The sequence below is a fragment of the Bombus affinis genome, chromosome 10 (genome assembly GCF_024516045.1).
Source record: "Bombus affinis isolate iyBomAffi1 chromosome 10, iyBomAffi1.2, whole genome shotgun sequence".
NCBI lineage: Eukaryota > Metazoa > Arthropoda > Insecta > Hymenoptera > Apidae > Bombus > Bombus affinis.
The window spans coordinates 11,872,637-11,893,266 of NC_066353.1; the positions used below are offsets into that span (position 1 = coordinate 11,872,637).

General features: G+C 34.5%; 2 protein-coding genes across 11 annotated transcripts; one reads left to right on the plus strand and one right to left on the minus strand.

The window, feature by feature from the left end:
• Positions 1–1,197: 1,197 nt before the first annotated feature.
• On the plus strand, positions 1,198–10,966 carry LOC126921301 (anoctamin-4). Of its 2 annotated transcripts, XM_050732772.1 has the most exons (14): positions 1,198–2,649; positions 3,282–3,621; positions 4,932–5,079; positions 6,135–6,417; positions 6,559–6,704; positions 6,818–7,063; positions 7,122–7,321; positions 7,391–7,528; positions 7,593–7,810; positions 7,893–8,201; positions 8,269–8,578; positions 8,672–8,877; positions 8,966–9,256; positions 9,387–10,966. In XM_050732772.1, the coding sequence occupies exons 1-14, from the start codon at positions 2,611–2,613 to the stop codon at positions 9,699–9,701; spliced, it is 3,189 nt and encodes a 1,062-aa protein (XP_050588729.1). In that variant the 5' UTR covers positions 1,198–2,610; the 3' UTR covers positions 9,702–10,966. The 2 variants fall into 2 exon arrangements, with proteins under 2 accessions (XP_050588729.1, XP_050588730.1); XM_050732773.1 differs by lacking the exon at positions 7,893–8,201.
• Positions 10,375–19,983, minus strand: LOC126921298 (protein son of sevenless). Of its 9 annotated transcripts, none has more exons than XM_050732760.1 (22): positions 19,640–19,983; positions 18,424–18,540; positions 17,269–17,532; positions 17,104–17,187; positions 16,909–16,989; positions 16,659–16,808; positions 16,376–16,584; positions 16,110–16,293; positions 15,778–16,024; positions 15,470–15,694; positions 15,026–15,389; positions 14,752–14,944; positions 14,426–14,662; positions 14,168–14,323; positions 13,896–14,078; positions 13,703–13,820; positions 13,338–13,627; positions 13,042–13,267; positions 12,570–12,895; positions 12,230–12,485; positions 12,035–12,121; positions 10,375–10,602 (listed from the first exon to the last, which is right to left on the minus strand). In XM_050732760.1, the coding sequence occupies exons 2-22, from the start codon at positions 18,529–18,531 to the stop codon at positions 10,556–10,558; spliced, it is 4,035 nt and encodes a 1,344-aa protein (XP_050588717.1). In that variant the 5' UTR covers positions 18,532–18,540; positions 19,640–19,983; the 3' UTR covers positions 10,375–10,555. The 9 variants fall into 9 exon arrangements, with proteins under 9 accessions (XP_050588717.1, XP_050588718.1, XP_050588713.1 ...); XM_050732761.1 differs by having other exon boundaries at positions 18,424–18,550; XM_050732756.1 differs by having other exon boundaries at positions 18,424–18,579.
• Positions 19,984–20,630: the final 647 nt, after the last annotated feature.

The window sequence follows — 20,630 nt, forward strand, 5'->3', positions numbered from 1 at the left end:
TCAAGAATCTAGTTCTGTACTATTTCAGGAAAAGCGAACACTATTAAACCATGTAACTAGTTCAAGACAAATTTTTGCCATAACGTTATCTTACTAATATTTGAGATAGAAATCAGATTACACCGAGAATAAAAGTATGTATATCTTTCAATTATATCATTATACTTTTCTAGTGTAAATTATTTTTACATAAAACATTTCTAATACAAAAATAGATATGGTACGTTAAAAAGTCGAGACAATAAAACCTTTTATTACGTATAACGGTTAAAGAGGAGCGTAACACGTTCATTATTCTTAAGTGACGATGTTGCGTGCAAACTTATATCCATCCCTCTGTTGGTATTTCAACTTCATGAAAGAACCTCTCTATAATATGCATGCTATACAGACATGATACGTAACATATGTTGTGTTCATTCGGTAACCATAGCGATTCGAAAACCTCATTGTCTCGTGCACCTACATGAGGGTTAAAATCCTTGATAGATTTTTACGTGTATGAAACATATACCATTCCATATAGTAAATACAAGTAATGCAGATGTCGTGCAATGTACAGGATATATTTATACCGAGTATAATGTGTTTGTACGTGTGTGGATATTTACAAAAGTACTTATATGTATTAATACAAAAATAAGACAAAAAATAGTCACGAACAAAGAAATATTTAAAGGAGAGACATGATTTTAAAAAAGCCTAACTGTTGTAACTGTTCTAGGTGCTAAGAACCGTGATACTTCGACATGATGACAAATCTTTGAAAGAAACATTCGTAGTCATCCGTTACGCTTGCGAGTAAAATGATATATACGCTAAGTAGATTGTAGTAATGTACATAGATATATGCATGTAGTTCAAATGTAAAAGAATATCAAAACACGAACCAAGCTCGCAATTATACGTGTGTTCTATTCGTGCAAAGGCATGTGTATAGCTATCATTCGTAAATAACACACGCATGGTCATGTGTGCAATATATAAGCACTATCATCCTACCACGAGGAAGTCAGTATGTGTCACAGTATTGCGGTGGAAGTTACCGGCGCGGTCACCTGACAAGCATGAGCGCAGTGTCTGACAGTTGAGGGTATCTTACCAAAATTTGAACGTAGTGTACACTATACAGTTAGGTACATCAAGAATTAACAGTTCAAAGAAATAACATTGACTGCAATTACTGTCTGGTGATTGTGGCCGACATGTTTTGATGTTCTTTAATGTTATCAGTTACGAAAAAATAATTTATCCACATGAAAGTGCTTCTTCTTTTTTAAACAATTACTCAAAGTGAAGGAAGATCGAAGAATTGACGAAGAGAAATTTCTGAACTATTTCGGAGGTTCAAGCACCGTTGTTTGTCTTCCGAACGAAATACGATCATACTAATTATGTATTCAGATATATGATCCATGTCTTGTCAATATACACTCCATTTTCTGACAACTTTCTGAATATATTTCCACGATATTTGTTAAAAATTGCCATTGTGAAATTAGGTCGTCTTGTTCAATAATGCACTGCTGTACAGTTCGCAAGTGTACAGAATATCAATAATGACATTTGAAATTACAAGTCAAAAGAAAAGGAATCATAGGCCACGATGAAATCACGTAAATAATAATTGGCAATTAAATATAAGAACAAAATGGAAGTTTAAAGGAAAACAGAAAGAGCAGGTCACGAGTACGAAGTAAAATGTTCTGACTAAAAGCATACAGCAAAGTATCCACATGCATTTTGAAGCATCAATTACAAAGGTCGCGATTGATTGTCCAAAGACATCCCGTTTCGTGCCGTAAATGTATAGATCCGTCTTAGATCTGATAGGAAAGACTGTTAGCATATTTGTTGATGGGCCAAGGGCATTCGGACCTCTTCAGATTGGGAAAGGTGATAACTATAGACTATCCAGCTGTCATTCCATTCATAATTGAGAAAGAAAATCAAAGCAAGGCTAAATCACCGCCTCAGTTGACTTGGCAATAAATGATCTTCCGTGATTGCTGCGAATTTTACATACATATGAATGTCAATTGGAATCGGAATTTTTGTCGATCCGTTTTCATTTCATGTAATACATCATCGATCGATTAACGACTGAAATAAAGTTACGAAGACACTTATCGACCGATTTGCCTGCTTTGGTCATTACACGAAAGAAGTGATCTTCTTGACAGAACTATCAAGAGTTTATTGTCACTAATATTTACGATACATATAATGATTCAGCGGATCTCTTCTCTTTTTACCAATCTGTAATTGCCACGGTGACCAATAGAAGAATTTATAAACCCAACGATATTCGACGCCGATGATATGATACCTTTGTAGGAAATTGCGTCGCTTTGGGATTTTCGTGCGAGTAATGATAATAATTTGACGAAGATTAGCGTGTTGTATAGTGCATCCATTTAATGCGAATCGTTATCATGAAAATAGACAGATCGAACTTGCCTCTCGCTAAAAAAGGCAGCATTTTATTATCGTTCCGATTTACAGAATGTCAGGATTGATCAAGATTGCCGCGGAACTTGTATTTTTCTTAACTGTCACCGGCGACAGGGAATTCTTCTCGACATTGTTTATCAAGCATTTTTGAGCGCAATGGATAACAGCGAACTTCAAGTCGAGGATGAGACACAGGTATCATATACATATATCCTTTTCTTCGTTTTTCTAGTCAGTAAATTTTCTGAGTTTGTTTTACAATCCGTACGTAAGAACCGGTCAGCAATAGAATAAATATGTACAAATGAATGTGTACATTACGTATTCTTTTTAATGGCGCATTATAGACAAAACTGATGAATATTTTAAAAAATTGCATCGTACTCGTTTTAGCTGTATCTAATCGACGAATCTCATCAATATAATGTATCTAAATAATTCATCTGAACTAGTCACAGATGATCTAGATTATTCACTTAATTACATGCCAGGTATATAAACGAAAGTCTCGTTGCTAAATTATCCAGAAAATTATGAAATATTTACACGGTAAACTTCCGCCACTAACAATAAGTGTTCCGTACTTCAACGATCTCTGCGAGCATTGAAATTGCAAAAAAATGAAGTTCGATGAAATATGCGCGATGCGTTAAAGTATGCAACCAATCGAAATATTTAAATTAACAATAAGCCTCGGTATTGTTACGTTTTACGTTACTATGAAAATTACTATCGACATGTAGTGAAATGTTCGTAATAATAAATAGTTGTGCTAGCTTTGAAACGAACTTTTTACACTGACGAAGAAACAAATTTGATCCTTCTAGAACACTCAAAACAGACGAGTGAGTATATCCATAAGCAACACAAGTGTTACCGAATCAAGTACAAATGAATCTCAAACGAACGTGAATGCGATGGGAACGGAGAATTCGCCATCGAAAGCGTCATCGACAAGTTCCTCGCCCCGAAGAACCGCTACGAATTCCACAAAATCGAATTCTCCCAGTGTGAACGAAAACACGAGAGTTGAAAATAGCAAGGAAATAATTTACAAAATGGATAAAAATGGTATTCAATCGAATGGATCGCCGATGACGAACAAAAAATTTTCCAGAAGCAGCGTTTATCCCTCGGGAACAAATCTGACTGCTCGGGATGCTTTTGGTAGGATTCCAATAAATTATTTTTCTTTCTCTTTTTATGTCTTTTGCGATTTTTTCTTTTCACTTCCTGACATTAAGGAAGGAAAAGGGAAGGAACTCTCGATCTAATTTGAATAATCGGGATATGTATACCATACGTATATAGCGTGAGTATTCGTAATGGCACGTTAGCCTTGCAATGGTTGAAATAGGCCTAAGTCAATAAACTACGATCAATATGCATATGAATGTCAGCGTGACAGGAATAATGGATATTAATAATGAGACTATAACTTCAGCGGAACCGTAAAAACTCTATAACTATCGAACCATTGTCGAGCCAATACGTGTCTCCCGTTATTATCCTCCTTCTTTTACAAAATGTGAAACTTTTGATAACGGTAATGATACCTCATATTTTGTAATGGTACTTTAATGTTCGTACAAGATACATGACTTTATACGTTTCTTCTCCTATGTGGACCTTCAAGGTCAATGGGTTTTGCATAGTTCGTCGTATGTACAATCAATTCACTAAAGACATAGTAACAGAATACAATTTCACGCAACAGGTGCTGAGTAGCCTATTTACATGTATAAGTACGGTCAATAGGAAGCTACTAGGGTAGTCCATAAATTTCTATGTTTTTTAATATGAATATTGAATACAGAAGAATGTTTGTATTATTCTTTTAGAATGAATATACTCATTTGATTCATATGTATAATGTGTCATTCATTAGCTCCTGAATGATGCTTTGAAATCTTTGATGACATTTAATTCGATTAATTTCTTGTACTCTATCTGATTATTTGTTTGGAACGGGATATCAAAAAATTAGAAATTCGTGTACCTTTACGTCACTACTGGAAGCAGAACTTCAAAATGATAGAAGCAACGAAGAAAATATAGTATTTTGAGAAAATATATTGTGCTTTGAAGTTCTGTTCCCAGTAGTGACACTAAAAAACACGAATTTCTAATTTTTTCATATTCCTTTCCAAACAAATAATGAGATACAGTACAATTAAATGCTCATTAAAAGATTCAAGGCATTATTCCTAGGATACATAATGACATATTATACATATAAATCAAATGAGTATATTTACTCCAAAAGAATAATACGAAGAAATACATTAAAGAAGCGCAGCTAATTGACCGCTCTAGTATTAGCACAGAGTTTGTTTTATACATACGTAGTCAATTATTTATCGATCTATTCAAAGACTTTGAGTAACTATATTAGTTAAAAATGATATTAGTATAATAATTTTAACTTTGGAGTTTGGAGCCTCAAATTAATTCGAACATATTTTTATTCTTCATAGGTCCCAAGCTTACAATACCAGCGACACCGGAAGACACTCCACCGTTACTGGAAACGCCAATATTTACTGAAGATATACCGAGAAATTCTTTATTACAAAAGGATTCGTCCTCAGAGGGGGAAGTGGATCCCGAAACACTTTACTTCCGGTGTGTTAACTTCTTTTCCAAAATATATTAAATGTATTAATCGCATTTTTAAACAGACAGTACCTATATTGCAAAAATTTTAGTACGTACAGAGTAGAATGTATTGTACATTGTTCTATCTTTTATTCCGGTACTTTACTGTTTTGAATAATGTAAGAAAAATGAACAACAAATTGTAAAGAATTCCTTGTTCATGTAGATATTAATTACGCATAGTGGGCGAAAATAATCCATAGAGAGTCAGTTCATCAAGAACGTTCGTATAATTAGCCAGTGTGCAATGTTACAAAACCCAGAGCACATAAAAAAAGAACGTTTACATAATTAATTTTCTCATCGCGTGGCCCCTGCCAGCATATTACATATTGCGATTTTATCCCATAATAACTTTACGTCAGTCGTGACTTCTTCCGTTCATGTCGGGTTTAATTTTAGACTCGGTTTCGTTATGGTCGTGCTGTTTGCTTTCCTATTAGGTCATCCCGAAAGACACCCTGTAAATTATTCAGTATGTATATTTCCTAAATAAGCCCTATTATTTTTCAATTACCTTGTCAAATAAATCGGATTTTCAGATAATCTTGAACGACTTTGAAATAACTTTGAAATAATGACTTGTAACCCTGAGCCAATACTGAATGGTAATTAATCTGAAATGAATTTGAAAAGATCTTGGAATGACACTGGCTGACTTTTAAATGTTTTTGAATTGACTTTGAAATAGCCTTGCGATAATCTTGGAATGATCTCGAAAAATTACCCTAAAATTTTAATACATTCCCTCTTTTTTCTATATCTGCTTTATGAATGTTCTGAATTATTTAGTACAATTAATTACTTTTTTTTAATTGATTGTATTCAACGTGTCTCGACACATTTACCGACAATCGCTAGAATGGATCAGTGTTCTGTATGTTTATATTATTGACGGAGCGTGAGTAAATCAGTCGTCATATAAAATCATTATTGATCTGAAGAAGTGGTCAATGAGCCAATTATTATTTGCATTATAACTTATTAAATAATATACAATATCGTATACTATATATTTGCAGAGATGGCCGTAGACGCATTGATATGGTGTTAGTGTATCAGGAGGAGTACACTGGAGTGATGACGGAATTAGAAGCACGTCGAAAAGAACAAAGACGCGTTTTCCAACAGAATCTATTAAAAGAGGGTTTGCAGTTGGAACTGGAACCAAAAGAAAACTCCTTCGACGGGAAAACTTACTTCTTGAAGTTGCACATTCCATGGAAGATTAAAGTTCAATACGCTGAAGTGATGAACTTGAAATTACCCACCAAAAGGTTCATTACTATTTCTGTTAAGGCTTGGGTAGGTTCATGAAATTTCTCACAATGAAAAGTATACGTGCTCGGTGTTCCTGCTTCTAACTAACATTGTAGTATTTAGTAAGTAAATTCAACATAGAATAATCCTTCATTTTATTATTAATTTATGTTATTTTGTTATTAGCAAAGTAACGAAGACGTGAAAGAAAGCCCGAAATTTTGGGAGAAATGGATACAATGGGTAAGAAAGATACATACTTGGGATACGAAGAAGTATCCAGAAGAGCCTAGCTTTTATAACAGCATTGATTCTGGCGATCGAGAAGAGAAGTACGTATTTGACTGTATAAGACAAAATAAATTAAAAATGTATAAGCTGATTATATTATATATTATCATATGTTATGAGTTAATTATTCGATATTTTTGTTTCCTTTTTATAGATTCGTAGTAAAGGATAGAGATACAGCTTATACACCTGCACAAAGGTCTTTGATAGTAATGCAAATATTATCGAGGGCACGGTACGACGAAAATCACGAGAAAGCAGGTATTCGTCGACTTTTGGCGGATGGCACTTATCTCGACTGCTTTTCTCTGCACGAGGGCCCGTATAATAGACCTGGATTCAATGGCGAAATTCTCGACAGATATTTACTGTACTTGATATGGGCTAGACCTTCGCAATGGTAATTTCACTAGCACTTTCACCTTTTTTTAAATAAACATTTAATTCTGTATTTTTAGGTACAAAAGGCAACCCCTCTGGTTGATTAGACGATATTTCGGTGAAAAAGTGGCTCTTTACTTTGCATGGCTAGGATTTTACACAAAATGTTTATACGCTCCAGCGATTGTTGGCCTTTTGTGCTTTATGTATGGTGTAGGAAGCATGGATGGACCTGATAATATACCCAGTAAAGAAATATGTGATTATAATATAGCAGGTATTTTTGTTTCATACAATTTTTATTTTATTTTTTCCGTTCTTCCGCTTTACTAAATAACTTTTCTAGGAAATATTACATTATGCCCTCTCTGCGATAAAGCATGTACTTATCAAAAGCTCGGCGAGTCTTGCATATTTTCAAAACTAAGTTACTTGTTCGACAACCCTGCCACTGTCTTCTTTGCCATCTTCATGTCGTTTTGGGGTATGCTATAGACATAATTTAATGTTTTAACGCATATTTCCTATCTTCTCATTCCATCTTTCAGCCACGACATTTCTTGAGTTATGGAAACGAAGGCAAGCTGTAATAATTTGGGAATGGGATCTCCAGAACGTTGAAAGTGACGAAGAACCTCGACCTGAGTTTGAAACTACAGTGAAAACATTTCGAATAAATCCTGTGACCAGGGAAAGAGAACCTTACCTACCAGTATGGTCTAAGGCTGTACGTTCTTGTGCCACCAGTTCCATGGTATTTTTTATGGTAATTAAAAGAATTCTCGTCACATTCAATCAAATAAATTTGTTTTGTTGATGCTAAATTTTATTGGTAAATTTGTATTCAGATATGTGTTGTTTTGGGTGCTGTTCTGGGAACCATTATTTCTCGAATATCGCTGGTAGCCGTATTTTATGGCGGTGGAGGTCCATTTTTAAAGAAGCACGCGAAAATTTTTACCTCCATGACTGCCGCTTTAATTAATTTAATTATAATCATGATTCTTACACGAGTGTATCATCGTTTAGCGCGATGGATGGTGAACATGGAGAATCCCAGAACGCAGACTGAGTACGAATCCAGTTTCACATTCAAGATATTTCTCTTCGAGTTTGTCAATTTTTATTCATCTCTCATCTATATAGCCTTCTTTAAAGTTGGTAACATTCTATTTGCTGCACGTATGAAGTGAAACAAATTTATTGAAGAGTGGCGATTTACAGGGTAGGTTTTTTGTTCATCCCGGAGACGCAGACGCACGATCTTCTGAATTCTTTCGTATAAAAACGGACGTGTGCGATCCAGCTGGATGTCTGTCGGAAGTTTGCATACAGCTCGCCATTATAATGGTGGGCAAGCAGTGCTTCAATAATTTTGTCGAGATACTGTCACCAAAACTGTGGAATTGGTGGCGTAAAAGAAACCACGTTGCGGCTACGAAAGATCACGGCAGACCGTATACTTATTGGGAAAAGGATTATCAGTTGCAGGATCCCGGAAGACTAGCGCTCTTTGACGAATATTTGGAAATGAGTAAGTATATTTAAATTAACATAATCATGAGTAAAAATTTAATTAATTTAAAATATAATTGTCAATTATCTTCTTCATGTACTTGTTTTATAGTTTTACAGTACGGATTCGTGACCTTGTTCGTCGCTGCATTCCCATTAGCACCATTGTTTGCGTTATTAAACAATATAGCTGAGATACGGCTTGACGCATACAAAATGGTAAGAGAGGCGAGAAGACCATTAGCAGAGAGAGTGGAAGATATAGGAGCTTGGTATGGTATACTACGTGGAGTAACTTACGTTGCTGTAGTGTCGAACGTACGTATACGTAATAATAAAAGTTCACGATTCAAACTTGCAAATTATATTACAAAGTCTAACAACAATTTGCTTGTATCATACATAGGCGTTTGTCATCGCATACACGTCAGATTTTATCCCCCGTAGCGTTTATGCTATCGTTTACTCTCCCACGGAGGATCTAGTGGGTTATATCGACAGTTCTCTATCGGAATTCAACACATCAGATTATAGAGATGACATGAAAAGTGATATGGATAAAAAACATCCGGTAACTTGTCAGTACAGAGGTTACAGAAATGGACCGGATCATTCAAACGATCCATACGGACTCAGCCCGCAATATTGGCATGTTTTCGCAGCCCGTTTGGCCTTTGTCGTTGTTTTTGAACATATCGTAAGTTTCACTGTACTTTATCTTCTATATGACTGGTTATGACACCACTATAGCCTTCCATACATCTTACCTATAAAATTCACACTTTAAAAAGCTATTAGTAAAATATAAAAATTGAAATTTTAATTAGGTTTTCGCCCTAACTGGCATTATGAGTTATGTGATACCGGCTGTACCTCGTTCTCTGGCGACTCAATTGCAACGAGAGCGTTTATTAGCTCAAGAAGCCAAGTATGAGAAAGGTATAAAGGGCAGAGAAGACGAAGATGATATTTTATCGGTGCTTAGAGAAGCAGGTAGTATTGGAGGAAGAGCTGCAGGCGGTGGTAGAGGTAGCTGGGCAAGACGTTTCAGCAAATTGAGCGACGGCTTAGATGCCCACGTCGACGTAACTTCCAGGCATAACAGAAACAGTGATGGTTCAACCGTATGGGAAGTGACATGATTTTGAAAAGTGTCAATCGTATTTTCTCCTCGAGGAGTACATCTGTACTTAAGAACATTTTAAAAATACCACTCTCATCTGTATCAAAATTATCTAATTTTATCGTTGCGTAAATTATACTTGAGCGAAGTTCTACATAAGTAAATATCGAGATATCAAGTACAAACAAATGAAATGGTAATTGTGATATTTTAGAAAATCGTGTAAAATACGCAAACACGAGTATTTACGAGAAACAATCAAACCAATATGTGATGACATAATATACAAATGCCAAAAGTATATCGACACTTTTTAAAGATTCATCGAAAATTTATTTAATAAATTTTTAACATTTGATCGCGAGATCAATAACATATGTGTGATTTTTAGCATAAATACTATCAGTATTAACTTACACAGAATTACCTCTTTTAGAATATTTAAACCAGATACTCTATTTTCTAAAATTATATTTCATCAAAATAGTCTTAAATCATAATCACCAGTCACCGGTGATAAGCATTTTTAAAAAATTTATAAAACATACTTGTACACTTGTACCATATAAAAAAGCGACATGATGATCGAATTAAATAGTGTCACGTTTGTGTTTCTATAGTAAGGACGCTACTATCGTTTAGTTCCTAAAATTTCTGAAAACACGGAGAAGTAAAAAAATTCTCTCAAGATCTACACAATATACTCTTTATTGTATATAATTTCAATATTTCATTCTCCGTCTTACGCTTAACATTATTACAATAATTACTATAGAATATATTTATAATAATATACATGTACATATTTACTTCTTTCTTTTTGCTATTGATTCTCGACTTATATGTATAATTCTATGCTTATTGGCCTATGATTCAATCCATACTGCACTTTCTTGCGTCTTCTGCGTCCTTTTTAAAATCTAAAAGTGTATCACAGTTGTGTTGAGGGATAGATAGGGATCATTTTTGCTTTTTTTCTTGTTTTAAAGAAAAGGAGACCGTTCGGACAACCGAAATCGATACATAGTCCATTCAGTCAGATCTCCTCGGATCTGATGGACGCATTAACTCAAAATTCATTAGCCATAGTTCCGATAAACGGCTGCGATGAAATGTACCCTACATTCCTAATAGTCTGTAAAAGCGGTATTTATCTTATTTATAAAATGATCTACACACATCGTTTCGAAACATATGCCGTGTGTTATATGTGTCCTAAATAACAAATCATAAAAGTATAATTCATGTGAAATTTTTGAAATAGAGACAGAATCTCCATGTTTCCTTAATTGTTTTTCTTTTATCCTAAATCGTTTGCAGGTAAAATCATTTGTAGCAATCCGTCCTACAGTAACATATACTCTTGTAATATTATTGCTTTTGTGCTAAAGTTACGTTGATTATTTTTTTTTTTTTTTTTTTTCTTTTTTAAGGGAATCTCGTAGCAAAAATCTTGTACATTTTTATGCTCTTTGCAACATAGTACTTTTTCTAATACAATGTATATGTGTATGTGTATGTATGCGCGCGCGTATACGTGATTCACAAACTTGAGTGTTAGACAAAATGTTTTTATTTAATAAAATTCCTGCTGCTACATTATTGCAGAAATAATTTTGGCTTTCCTTCGCTTATTTTTATCTATATGTGTATTAAAACTAACATGCGTTATGCTACTATACGAGACCCAGATATGCAAAGTTATCAAAGAAATTCCATTTCGTTTATTTATAAAAATATTCTGTAAATTCGAATAACAAAGGTTGATACACTTCTTTTAATTAGGCGAGCTGTACAAATTTCATTTCTTTGGGTATCTCTCAAGGATAAATAGCTTCAACTGAGTTCATTCAATAGGATATTCAGGATATAAAGCCTTACATTTACTGATTATATATATTCACTTGGTAAAAAAACCTCTAAAAATATACTATATGCGATAAAACATTCTATATTCTCTCGAAAAATAAACTTTCAATAAAAATAGCGTCACACGTATTAAAAAGACAAATCGTAAAAAGGAATGTAACAGCATCTCATCACGTATGGGCCGTGTCGCAAGAAAATTTTCGTTGAATTTCTTTGTCTTGTATTAATGCATTTACCGACTATGTTTCAAGTATCTGGCTAAGAAATCCCGGTAGATACATTAATACAGATAAATTGAATAAATCTTGTGCTCCTATGAAGTTTCCTGTGAAAATGTTACGTAAACAGCATGAACTTTACATTGTCAAACATACCGAACAAGCAAAACATCCGACTCGACTAATCCTTCTGAGTGGACTAAATCTCGATTTCCAAATGATGCATTTTAATTTAGGTAAGAGGTAGGAAGATGTAACACTTAACTAGATCCAGGAGGAGCATTGAAATTAAACATGGTGGTTGGTGGACGTCCCGGCATCGGTTTTGGTGGTAGCCTTGGAGTTACCGATCCTAAAATAGATTGCAACGAATGGTTTGATAAACAATTGGACAAAAGCATTGTAGATGTGACACGAGAATACACAATTATGATAAACTTTCTGATATTAATATTTTTACCATTAGGTTGCGTAGGTGGAAGTTTTGTAGGACTGGGCCCATTGAAAGACATGTGTCTTCTTGTATGAACAACATTCGAACATGTGTTCTCCAACGTGGAATTCCGCCTTGCGAGTAGCGCTGAACAGTTCGCATTCAACGTTGTAGGAAGGCGAGGCGGTAACGTCACCGGAGGCAAATCTCTTCGTGGTGGCAATGGTGGTGGAGACGTACCATCCCGTGGAGGAAGTATGGGCGCATTTGGAGCTTGTCTGGCCTGTGATAAATAATATAAATCACACGATATTATAAACTACGAAATTTAAAGAAAAAATAACTCAAATCTTTTTTGACAATTTACCTGTTGCGGCGACTCGCTTATGGAACTCTCTCGTTTCCTATGAGATCTTGGTGGCAAAGGGGGCGGAGGTTGACAGGGAGGTACATGGCTAGGAGACGGAGGAGGTGGTATCGCAGCACCAGGACTTCCACCCGACGATGGTATACCGGTCAAGGCTCCCATTACACCAATCGTACCAGAATTAAAGCCAAAGTGACTATTTTGCGGTTGATGATGTGGGATAGGCAAATGACCAGGTGATCCTAGTTGCGGGCTGCTACCCGGAGAGCTGATCGAAAGTCCTGACATGCTAAGAGGACCTGGTGAACCTGGAGGTTGAGCTGTACCTGTATTAACAGTAAAGTACATCTACTACCTATCCAAGCATACTATGCAACAAAATAAGAACGATTCTTGTTTCTGTAGAATGAATAAGAATTGTAAAAAGCGACTGATAAGCACATGCTAACATTCAATATTCTGGACTACAAACCTCCTAGTAAAACAGGTGCAAAGACAGTGTGGTCCCCTATGTGAGAAACTGTAATATGTGAAGCATGCGGAGGGGTTTCTGGTAATTCTGGAGGCGGAGCCTCCGGAGGAGGATCGTGTAATCTTACACTGGAGGCTACAGCTTGCAATGGAGCTGGTAATTTGCCGCTCAAACTTCTAGCTTTAATTCCCGGCGATTTTAAATTTAAGTCCGGCCATTTACGAGACTACAAGAACAATAATAACTAGTATAAACAGTGTTATTATACGTGTGTTATATAATTTCCATTCACTTACGACTCTAGGTGGTTGTCTACACCCTCTGGGTTCTACTTCTAGGCTTTTATTGTACAAATAATTGCTTATATCGGCCTCTTTCATATTAGGATCAAATGGTGATAAATTTTCAATGAAATGTCTTATCCTAGGTTCCACTGAAAGGCAATAAGGTTGATTTTGGTACTGCTGAATTTCTCCGGTTATCTCCGCCACTTTCCGTCGTTTGCTAAAGTTTATAAGTTCTGGACTTCCTCGCAGATAATCCGGATTCCCTTCTTCAATGTGTAGGATGTTGGTCAGGTACATGCCTATGAAAAGAATATATATTAATAAAAATTGATTTAATAATTTAAATCATTAATATTTTATTCTTTATTATTTACCAAAAAATGGTACACAAGGTGGATTAATGGATCGCAATTTTTCTTGATACTTCCGGAAATGACCGTTGTTTAGTTCTCTTGCTTCTTCTAGAGCCTTTTCCAGTCGTGCTGGTATTTGCTGTAAATATAATAAAATATATACTCTGTTTGGTTCAAGTTAAAATCGATAACATTAAATAACAAAAGGACATACTTGAAATGTAAATTTTAACCTAAAAACGGACGCAGATCCCATTGCGCTAACAATTGCTAATACGCCATTAAAGTTATTAAGATCTTGAAGCACCATCATAATTTCAATTGTTCGTGATACAATTGCAACTCTCTCCTCTAAATTGTCAGCTTCTACTATGGTTTTTTCAAGCCACCGTGTAAACTACAGAGTAAAGAAGTGATTTAATTTGTTAAATTCAAAAAATTCATACAAAATAAAAACTAATATAGAACATAATGTAGGTAACTTACATTTGTTGTGTGCTTTATCATTTTCAGTAAATTTGGTGATGTCTTTTCTTTATCTTTCTTAGTCCATACTGACCCAACTAATTCTGAAGGCTTTACAGTTCTGTACAATTCGAACTCCAGCAGAGTTAATTGCCTTGCTAATTCAATTGGATGTAACTGTAATTATTTGAAAATAATTTACTTGTCTACATAATACAAATAACATATTAGTTATGATTATGTTACCGTATTATCCGTTTTACATTGTTAATGTATTACCGTTAATATTCCCCATTCTTCTTCAGGAACTTTTAGGTGCCACTCAATAGGTGGTGGAGATCGTTCGAAGCTAAATGTAATAGGTCGTTGTTCTGAAGGTTCGCATTTCCTTTGCACAATTTTTATTACTGAATCCACCCATTTTCTCATTGATTTTCCACTTACTGTGTCTAAAAACAACTGCAATCTTTCCAACAGATTTCTATCGCGTTCAAAATCATAAAAATGATGATCAACCTAGTGTGGGAAGCATTCAAGAAAATATTATGATCACTTAAAAAATGTAATACAATAATTGAGAGTAAATATATTTAAATATTACTAACCCAATGTCTTAAAACATTTAAAACTCTAAATTGAACGGGTTGACAAAATTCTTTTCTATATCTTTTCCAATCTTCCCTAGCAGTTGTTTTACAACCAGAAGATTTTTCTTCCTCACCGTAAACTAAAGAAGGATCTGGTATGTCGAATCTTTCGATTAACAATGTCAACAGTTCTTGAGGTGAGCAAAAACTCCTACAAAAAAGGAACACAATTTATTTGTTAAAGAATTAATTTTTATACATACACAAATCCCAAAGGTATGAATCCACATACCTATAAGTAGTAAGGAATGTTCGTACAAAAGCTGGATCAGCATATATATGATAAGTTAATCTTTCTACCAATTTAACCAAAGTTGCACCCTTAATTAATGGAACACCTCCATTTTCTCTCGCTTCCAAAACAATATTTTCTGGGCTATCTTGTTCGGCAAATTTATATAAATGTGGTGGAGGTAACCTTAAGGGATGTTTCCTTTCTTCATCCAAAAGGATACTGTCCAAAGTTCTTTCTAACATACTCTTTGTATTCAACATTACAAGATCCGCCATCCAACTATTTTTATCTTCGACGGATTTGGCAACAAGAATAACATTAGGGTGGTCCCTTGGTGCAATTTCAAAGGCATTTTTTAATTCTACAAAAATAATTACATGTAATCTAGTTATACAATACAAATATTATTTAATATTAAGATTATTACTTTTTAAAATTTACCTTCAGTATCCTCTTTGTCGATAATATCAACTTTTCTAATAAAAAATCTTTCTTTTAAACGCAGTTCGCCTTGATGAGGTGGATGACCCACCACACCAACCGCTGCAACCGTAACACTAACTCTTTTGCCACCACTTGGTTTACAAAGAACTAATAAACCATCGAAAAGAAGAGCCCTTCGTTCCGTTAGCCTCCTTCCATTACTTACTTTCCACAACATATCCTCTATACATAAAAAATAGTGAAAATATACTTTCATATAACTTATGTAAAAAGTAATAAAATAATAACGTATATTTTTTTCATACCACGTATAAATTCATTACAACATTGTCCAACGTCTCTCTGATCCCAACCATCAACAGTTTTTTGTAATTCACTAGTTTTCTCTAGTGCAGCTTGTCTCCTTGCTCTACTCTGCATTCGCAGACCTGTATCTTTTTTTGGAAGACTCGCCATAGATTGCAATAATTCCATCTGCAGTGGATTTAAAAGACCTTGTACTTGTTCCAATGTTTCACCATCTTCTATATTTGGTGTACGTTTTTGTAATACCTAGATGAAATATGATCAAAATATTATTCAATTGTTAGAATAATGTGTACAATAATATGTAAATATAAAATGATTTAAAATGTACCTTTATGTAATGGAAGTACAAAAAACAATGCCATATTGGTTGTAATAAAAGTTTTGGCAAATAATATTTGACAGCTTCCTTAAAACCATGACCTGCTGCTCTTAACGCAGCATTAGCTTCAGGCCTTGATAATAAATTTGTTAAAACTTCTCGACTAGCTAGACTATTAATGTCTTTTGCATACCTAATATGAACATTCTCATTTATGATTCAAAAGAAATATATATAATTATACTTATTAAAACCAGTAATTTCTTTTTGCATACTTTATATAAACATCAAATTCTGCTGCTTCTGCCAGTTCTTCAAAACATGACCCAACAGTAGGTGTTTGTTTCTCTTCAGTAATTTCCATTATATCTTCTAAACTACCAAGTAACGTTACAGTAACTTCGTAAATGTCCATAATGTTACTGAAAAGGGTTTCAATCTCAGTTCTATCTTGTGCTAATTTTGCGATTTCTTCCCGAAAAACCTATTTGAAAAGTGGGATAATTTCATTTTTCATGGATTAACAACTACGTTTCACTGACTAATAAGATATTTCACCTTAATGATCATATGGAGATCACGTAAATAGTGACGTTCGTCGTGTATGAGATCTCGAACAGATTCTTCATAAGTTTGAGAAACCACTGCACCTAAACCACTTTGTGGACCCTCTGCATAATCATCTTGATAAAATAAGTCCATTAATACCTATTAATAGATCACTAAATTACTCAACATTCATCACGCGATTATTGATACATTTAATATACAAACATAGCACAAATATCGTGCTTTTTAAAAATGTTACCATATCTGCACACATTGCAACCCTTATATCTTCACAAGATATCTCTACATGACGTATATTCTTGACATAGTTTCCAGCTAGCTGAAAAGAAAATAGTCTTAAACATTTTCAGGAATTAGTGTTAACGAATAACATATAAAAGAGTTATACAAAATAGAATATTGATAAAAATAAATGATAATAACTTTTACCAACCTTCAAAATATCTGCTGAAATATATTCCAAGACTCCTACTACAAAAAGACTAACTTGTAAATCAATTTTTTGTTGTAATACTTCCTGTCAATGTAAAAATATAACATTATATTATCTGCGAATAAACATATAAAAATAAGATATTAAATTTAATTTCCTAATTACTTTTTGTAATAGTTGATGAATTTTGTCAACTGGAAGAACTAGTGGTGATTTCTTTTTTCCTTTTTCCAAGGCATCTCTTGCATCTCTAAGTGCCCATCTATCAATGGGAGTAGGAAAAGTACGCCTTACTCTTTCTTCCACATCTTGAGGTGTGTGTGGTGGAGGATGACCACAAAGCATTCCCAACAGCCTTAAGATTAAGCTCTCAACGTAGTCTAAGGCATCTTGTCGTGCTTCAAGACTAGGATGTACTTGCTCTAGTACCTATTTTACATAAAACCTCCATTAAACAGAGAAGACTATTATTTAAGGAAAAAAAATGTTTTAGGGAAAAAATTAATAAAAGAAATATATGGGATACAAAATGATATATGATACATTGACACGGACAAAGGATATTGTTTACAAACAAAACATCTATTTGATAGTCAATATGAGCTACATTTCTATTTAAGTAAGAGATATAATATTCTTACACATATACTGTTTAAGAAGCATAATTGATAATTAGTGATCTAAGAATAGAATTTTTTATAAAAAAAAATATTTCATTAGCAGTGGCATTTTAGAACAGCCTTTTTTATGTTTGCAACTTATATTTTTGTTATACAATATGTAAATATTTATCCTATTTTATCCATTGTGAAAAAAGCTCCCGCTAAAATTCCGCAAACTTTAATATATTTATTGTATGAAACAAGAATAGTAAGAAAATTAAATTTCTCATTCACATAGGTTTATTCTTATAAACAGCGAGGACAAGCAACATAACATTCTGTCATTATTCTATGAATTGTTCATTATATGAAGAAGGTATCCTTTATTCAGATGCAAACACAGTTTTCAAGAAAGCTACCGATCACTGTATGATAATACATGATTATTATTTTCCATGAAATTTATTTCACGTCGATTATAACGTATATATTATGAGATATTATTGTTATTTTTGTTATGTTGTTAGAGTGCAACAAACCCAGTTAGAGTTGAAAAGGGCATAAAACAGTGGCATATTAGTGACAATGACAATAGAATCGACGAATGTCGATCGGACTGACATCAATGACATGGGATGGCATCAAAATCTCGCGAAAAGCGAGACCAACTCACAAGGGATCATTATAAATTCTATAATAAATGATTCGGAAAGTATACCTTGCGTAGGGAGTTGACAAACACCCCCTTCCACTTAGCGGCGTTCTCCTCTTTCTGAAAGTCGTAGCCTGACGGCTCGCCCACCACTGACGCCGGCGACGAAAACATCTCTACGTACTGGTACAGGCTATCACGCACCCGACAGAATAACGCGCACTAAAGTCGGTACGGCCAGAATTGATATGTGATTTTTACCACCTCTCAAACTCAGTGGTTTTTCCTAGCGGTGGGAATTAGTTCACGCCTTTTTTCAAAACAGAAACACATTTACAGACTTCCTTCATAATTCTATCATACGACTTTTCTCATATTTCCATCGTACAATCGTGTAAAATGATAGAAGGTAGAAAGAAATTTTCGTTATTGGTTGGGAGTGTCACATCTAAAAAATCGTATGTACGGTCGCTCATAAAAGCATTCAGACACTCGTAGAAGCATTTTACGAATATATTACGCGTGTTGTGCTTCCACATTTTGGCAATTTTATTAGCACTGTCACGTAGACACGATTGTCGGGACTATCTTGGTCGAGTTTGAAATTGCTTATATGTACGTCTAAATTACAAGGTATAGTAGTTCATGAAAGTATTCGAACATTTATACAAACCTTTTATGAATATAATATATGTGTTATAATCCCACATTTTGAAATTTCATCAGCACTGTGTCGTGACACGACTATTGTGAATATCGATCAAATTTGAAACGGAACATGAAAAACGTACATGAAAAACTATATGATACATACTGTAGGTATATATTTCGTTGGGATCGCAAAAGTATTGAATCAGTCCATTATATTAATAAATCACAATATTCAATAGGACCATCTTTAATATTTATTAGATGTTTAAAATGGCTGTTCACACTGTATACTAATTTGTTACTAAATATACGTTTGCAGTCAATGTTTTGTAACTTGTATACATATTTTCAGATTGGCTTGAAATTTCACTAATATAATCATGACAGTTATGGCTCATAACAATACTAATAAAGTTTCAAAAAAATATGTTCTACATAAAACACATAGTATGCAGACAAAAGTTTTCTACGGCAAGTGTTGAAATGCTTTGGCGAGCCACTGTGTGTATCATGTAAGCATCGCGAGAACGGGACGAAGAAAGCGAAAACGGGACACACATCGGGAGCAAAGTGATCGAGAGCAAATCCCCACCACTCACATATATCAACTCTGGCCGTGTTGACTATATACCTAGAGAATACGCTCCGGAGAGTTGCCGAATTTTCCAAACAGCATTTCGTATCAGAAATCAGAACACAGAAAAAGTTGACAGAGACGTCTGTCTGTCCGCCAGTCCGTTTCTCAGGGCGCAGACATCTCTGTTGGATAAATGCGACAGCTAAGCCACTCGGAGATATCCCCCTGGGATCTGGATGCTTCTTTCACTTATCATAGGAAGCATCTTCCAAGCTAACCCAAGAGTTCCCGAGTTAGACCGTTTCTGCATTTTATACACCGTTTTTAACGCAAATTTTTGTCAGAACCTAGCGCGAGCACCACTACTATCAAAGGATACCATTGCGCGACTCGCATCGATCGATAACTGCGATTGTTACGTCCACTTCGAGAGTCCCGAGTTCGATATATCAAGCTTTGTTAGAGTATCGATCCTCTTTTCGAGATATTTTTGAAATTCGTAATGGCGATTCATACGTGAAAGCTCTGCTATTATGTCGTGTAATAGATAATAAATTTGTTTCTCGGTGTTATACTTTGAGAAATATTATAAGAATATTGCTTGTGTTACTTACAACGATACAATGGATGACATAGAATAAATATAAGAGATGAATCTCGCTTATAATTGCATCATTTAATAACAGTGGTGGACGTTACGAGTGTTCGATAAAAGAATTGTTTGATTTAAATATTTCCTTTAGAATGTGAATTTTTAATGTGAATGAAAAATAGAATATATAAACGAACGATATAATGTAACCTTGCAATCGTTTGTTTTCGTAACCATATAGAAATCCATTCATATCCCATGTTCTGCAATACCGACCGTCCAAAAAGTTAGAGACAGCGATGGTGAGTAAAATCAGAAATATATGTACTAACGTTGACTAGAATGAGATATAGAATAAGACTGGTATTCAACGATGCTATCTCGCGTTTCTTGTGTCTCCAATGTTTCGCGTTTTATGTTTTAAGAATCACTTGACCTTCTTACCATTTTATT

Coding starts and splice junctions, on each gene's coding strand:
- LOC126921301 (XM_050732772.1), top strand. CDS start 2,611: ATGGATAACAGCGAACTTCAAGTCGAGGATGAGACACAG. Junction 3,622..4,931: donor GACTGCTCGGGATGCTTTTG/GTAGGATTCCAA, acceptor TATTCTTCATAG/GTCCCAAGCTTACAATACCA. Junction 7,811..7,892: donor GTTCCATGGTATTTTTTATG/GTAATTAAAAGA, acceptor ATTTGTATTCAG/ATATGTGTTGTTTTGGGTGC.
- LOC126921298 (XM_050732760.1), bottom strand. CDS start 18,531: ATGTTTTCGTCGCCGGCGTCAGTGGTGGGCGAGCCGTCAGGCTACGAC. Junction 14,324..14,425: donor AAGAATGGGGAATATTAACG/GTAATACATTAA, acceptor AAATAATTACAG/TTACATCCAATTGAATTAGC. Junction 13,821..13,895: donor GGTTAAAATTTACATTTCAA/GTATGTCCTTTT, acceptor TTATATTTACAG/CAAATACCAGCACGACTGGA.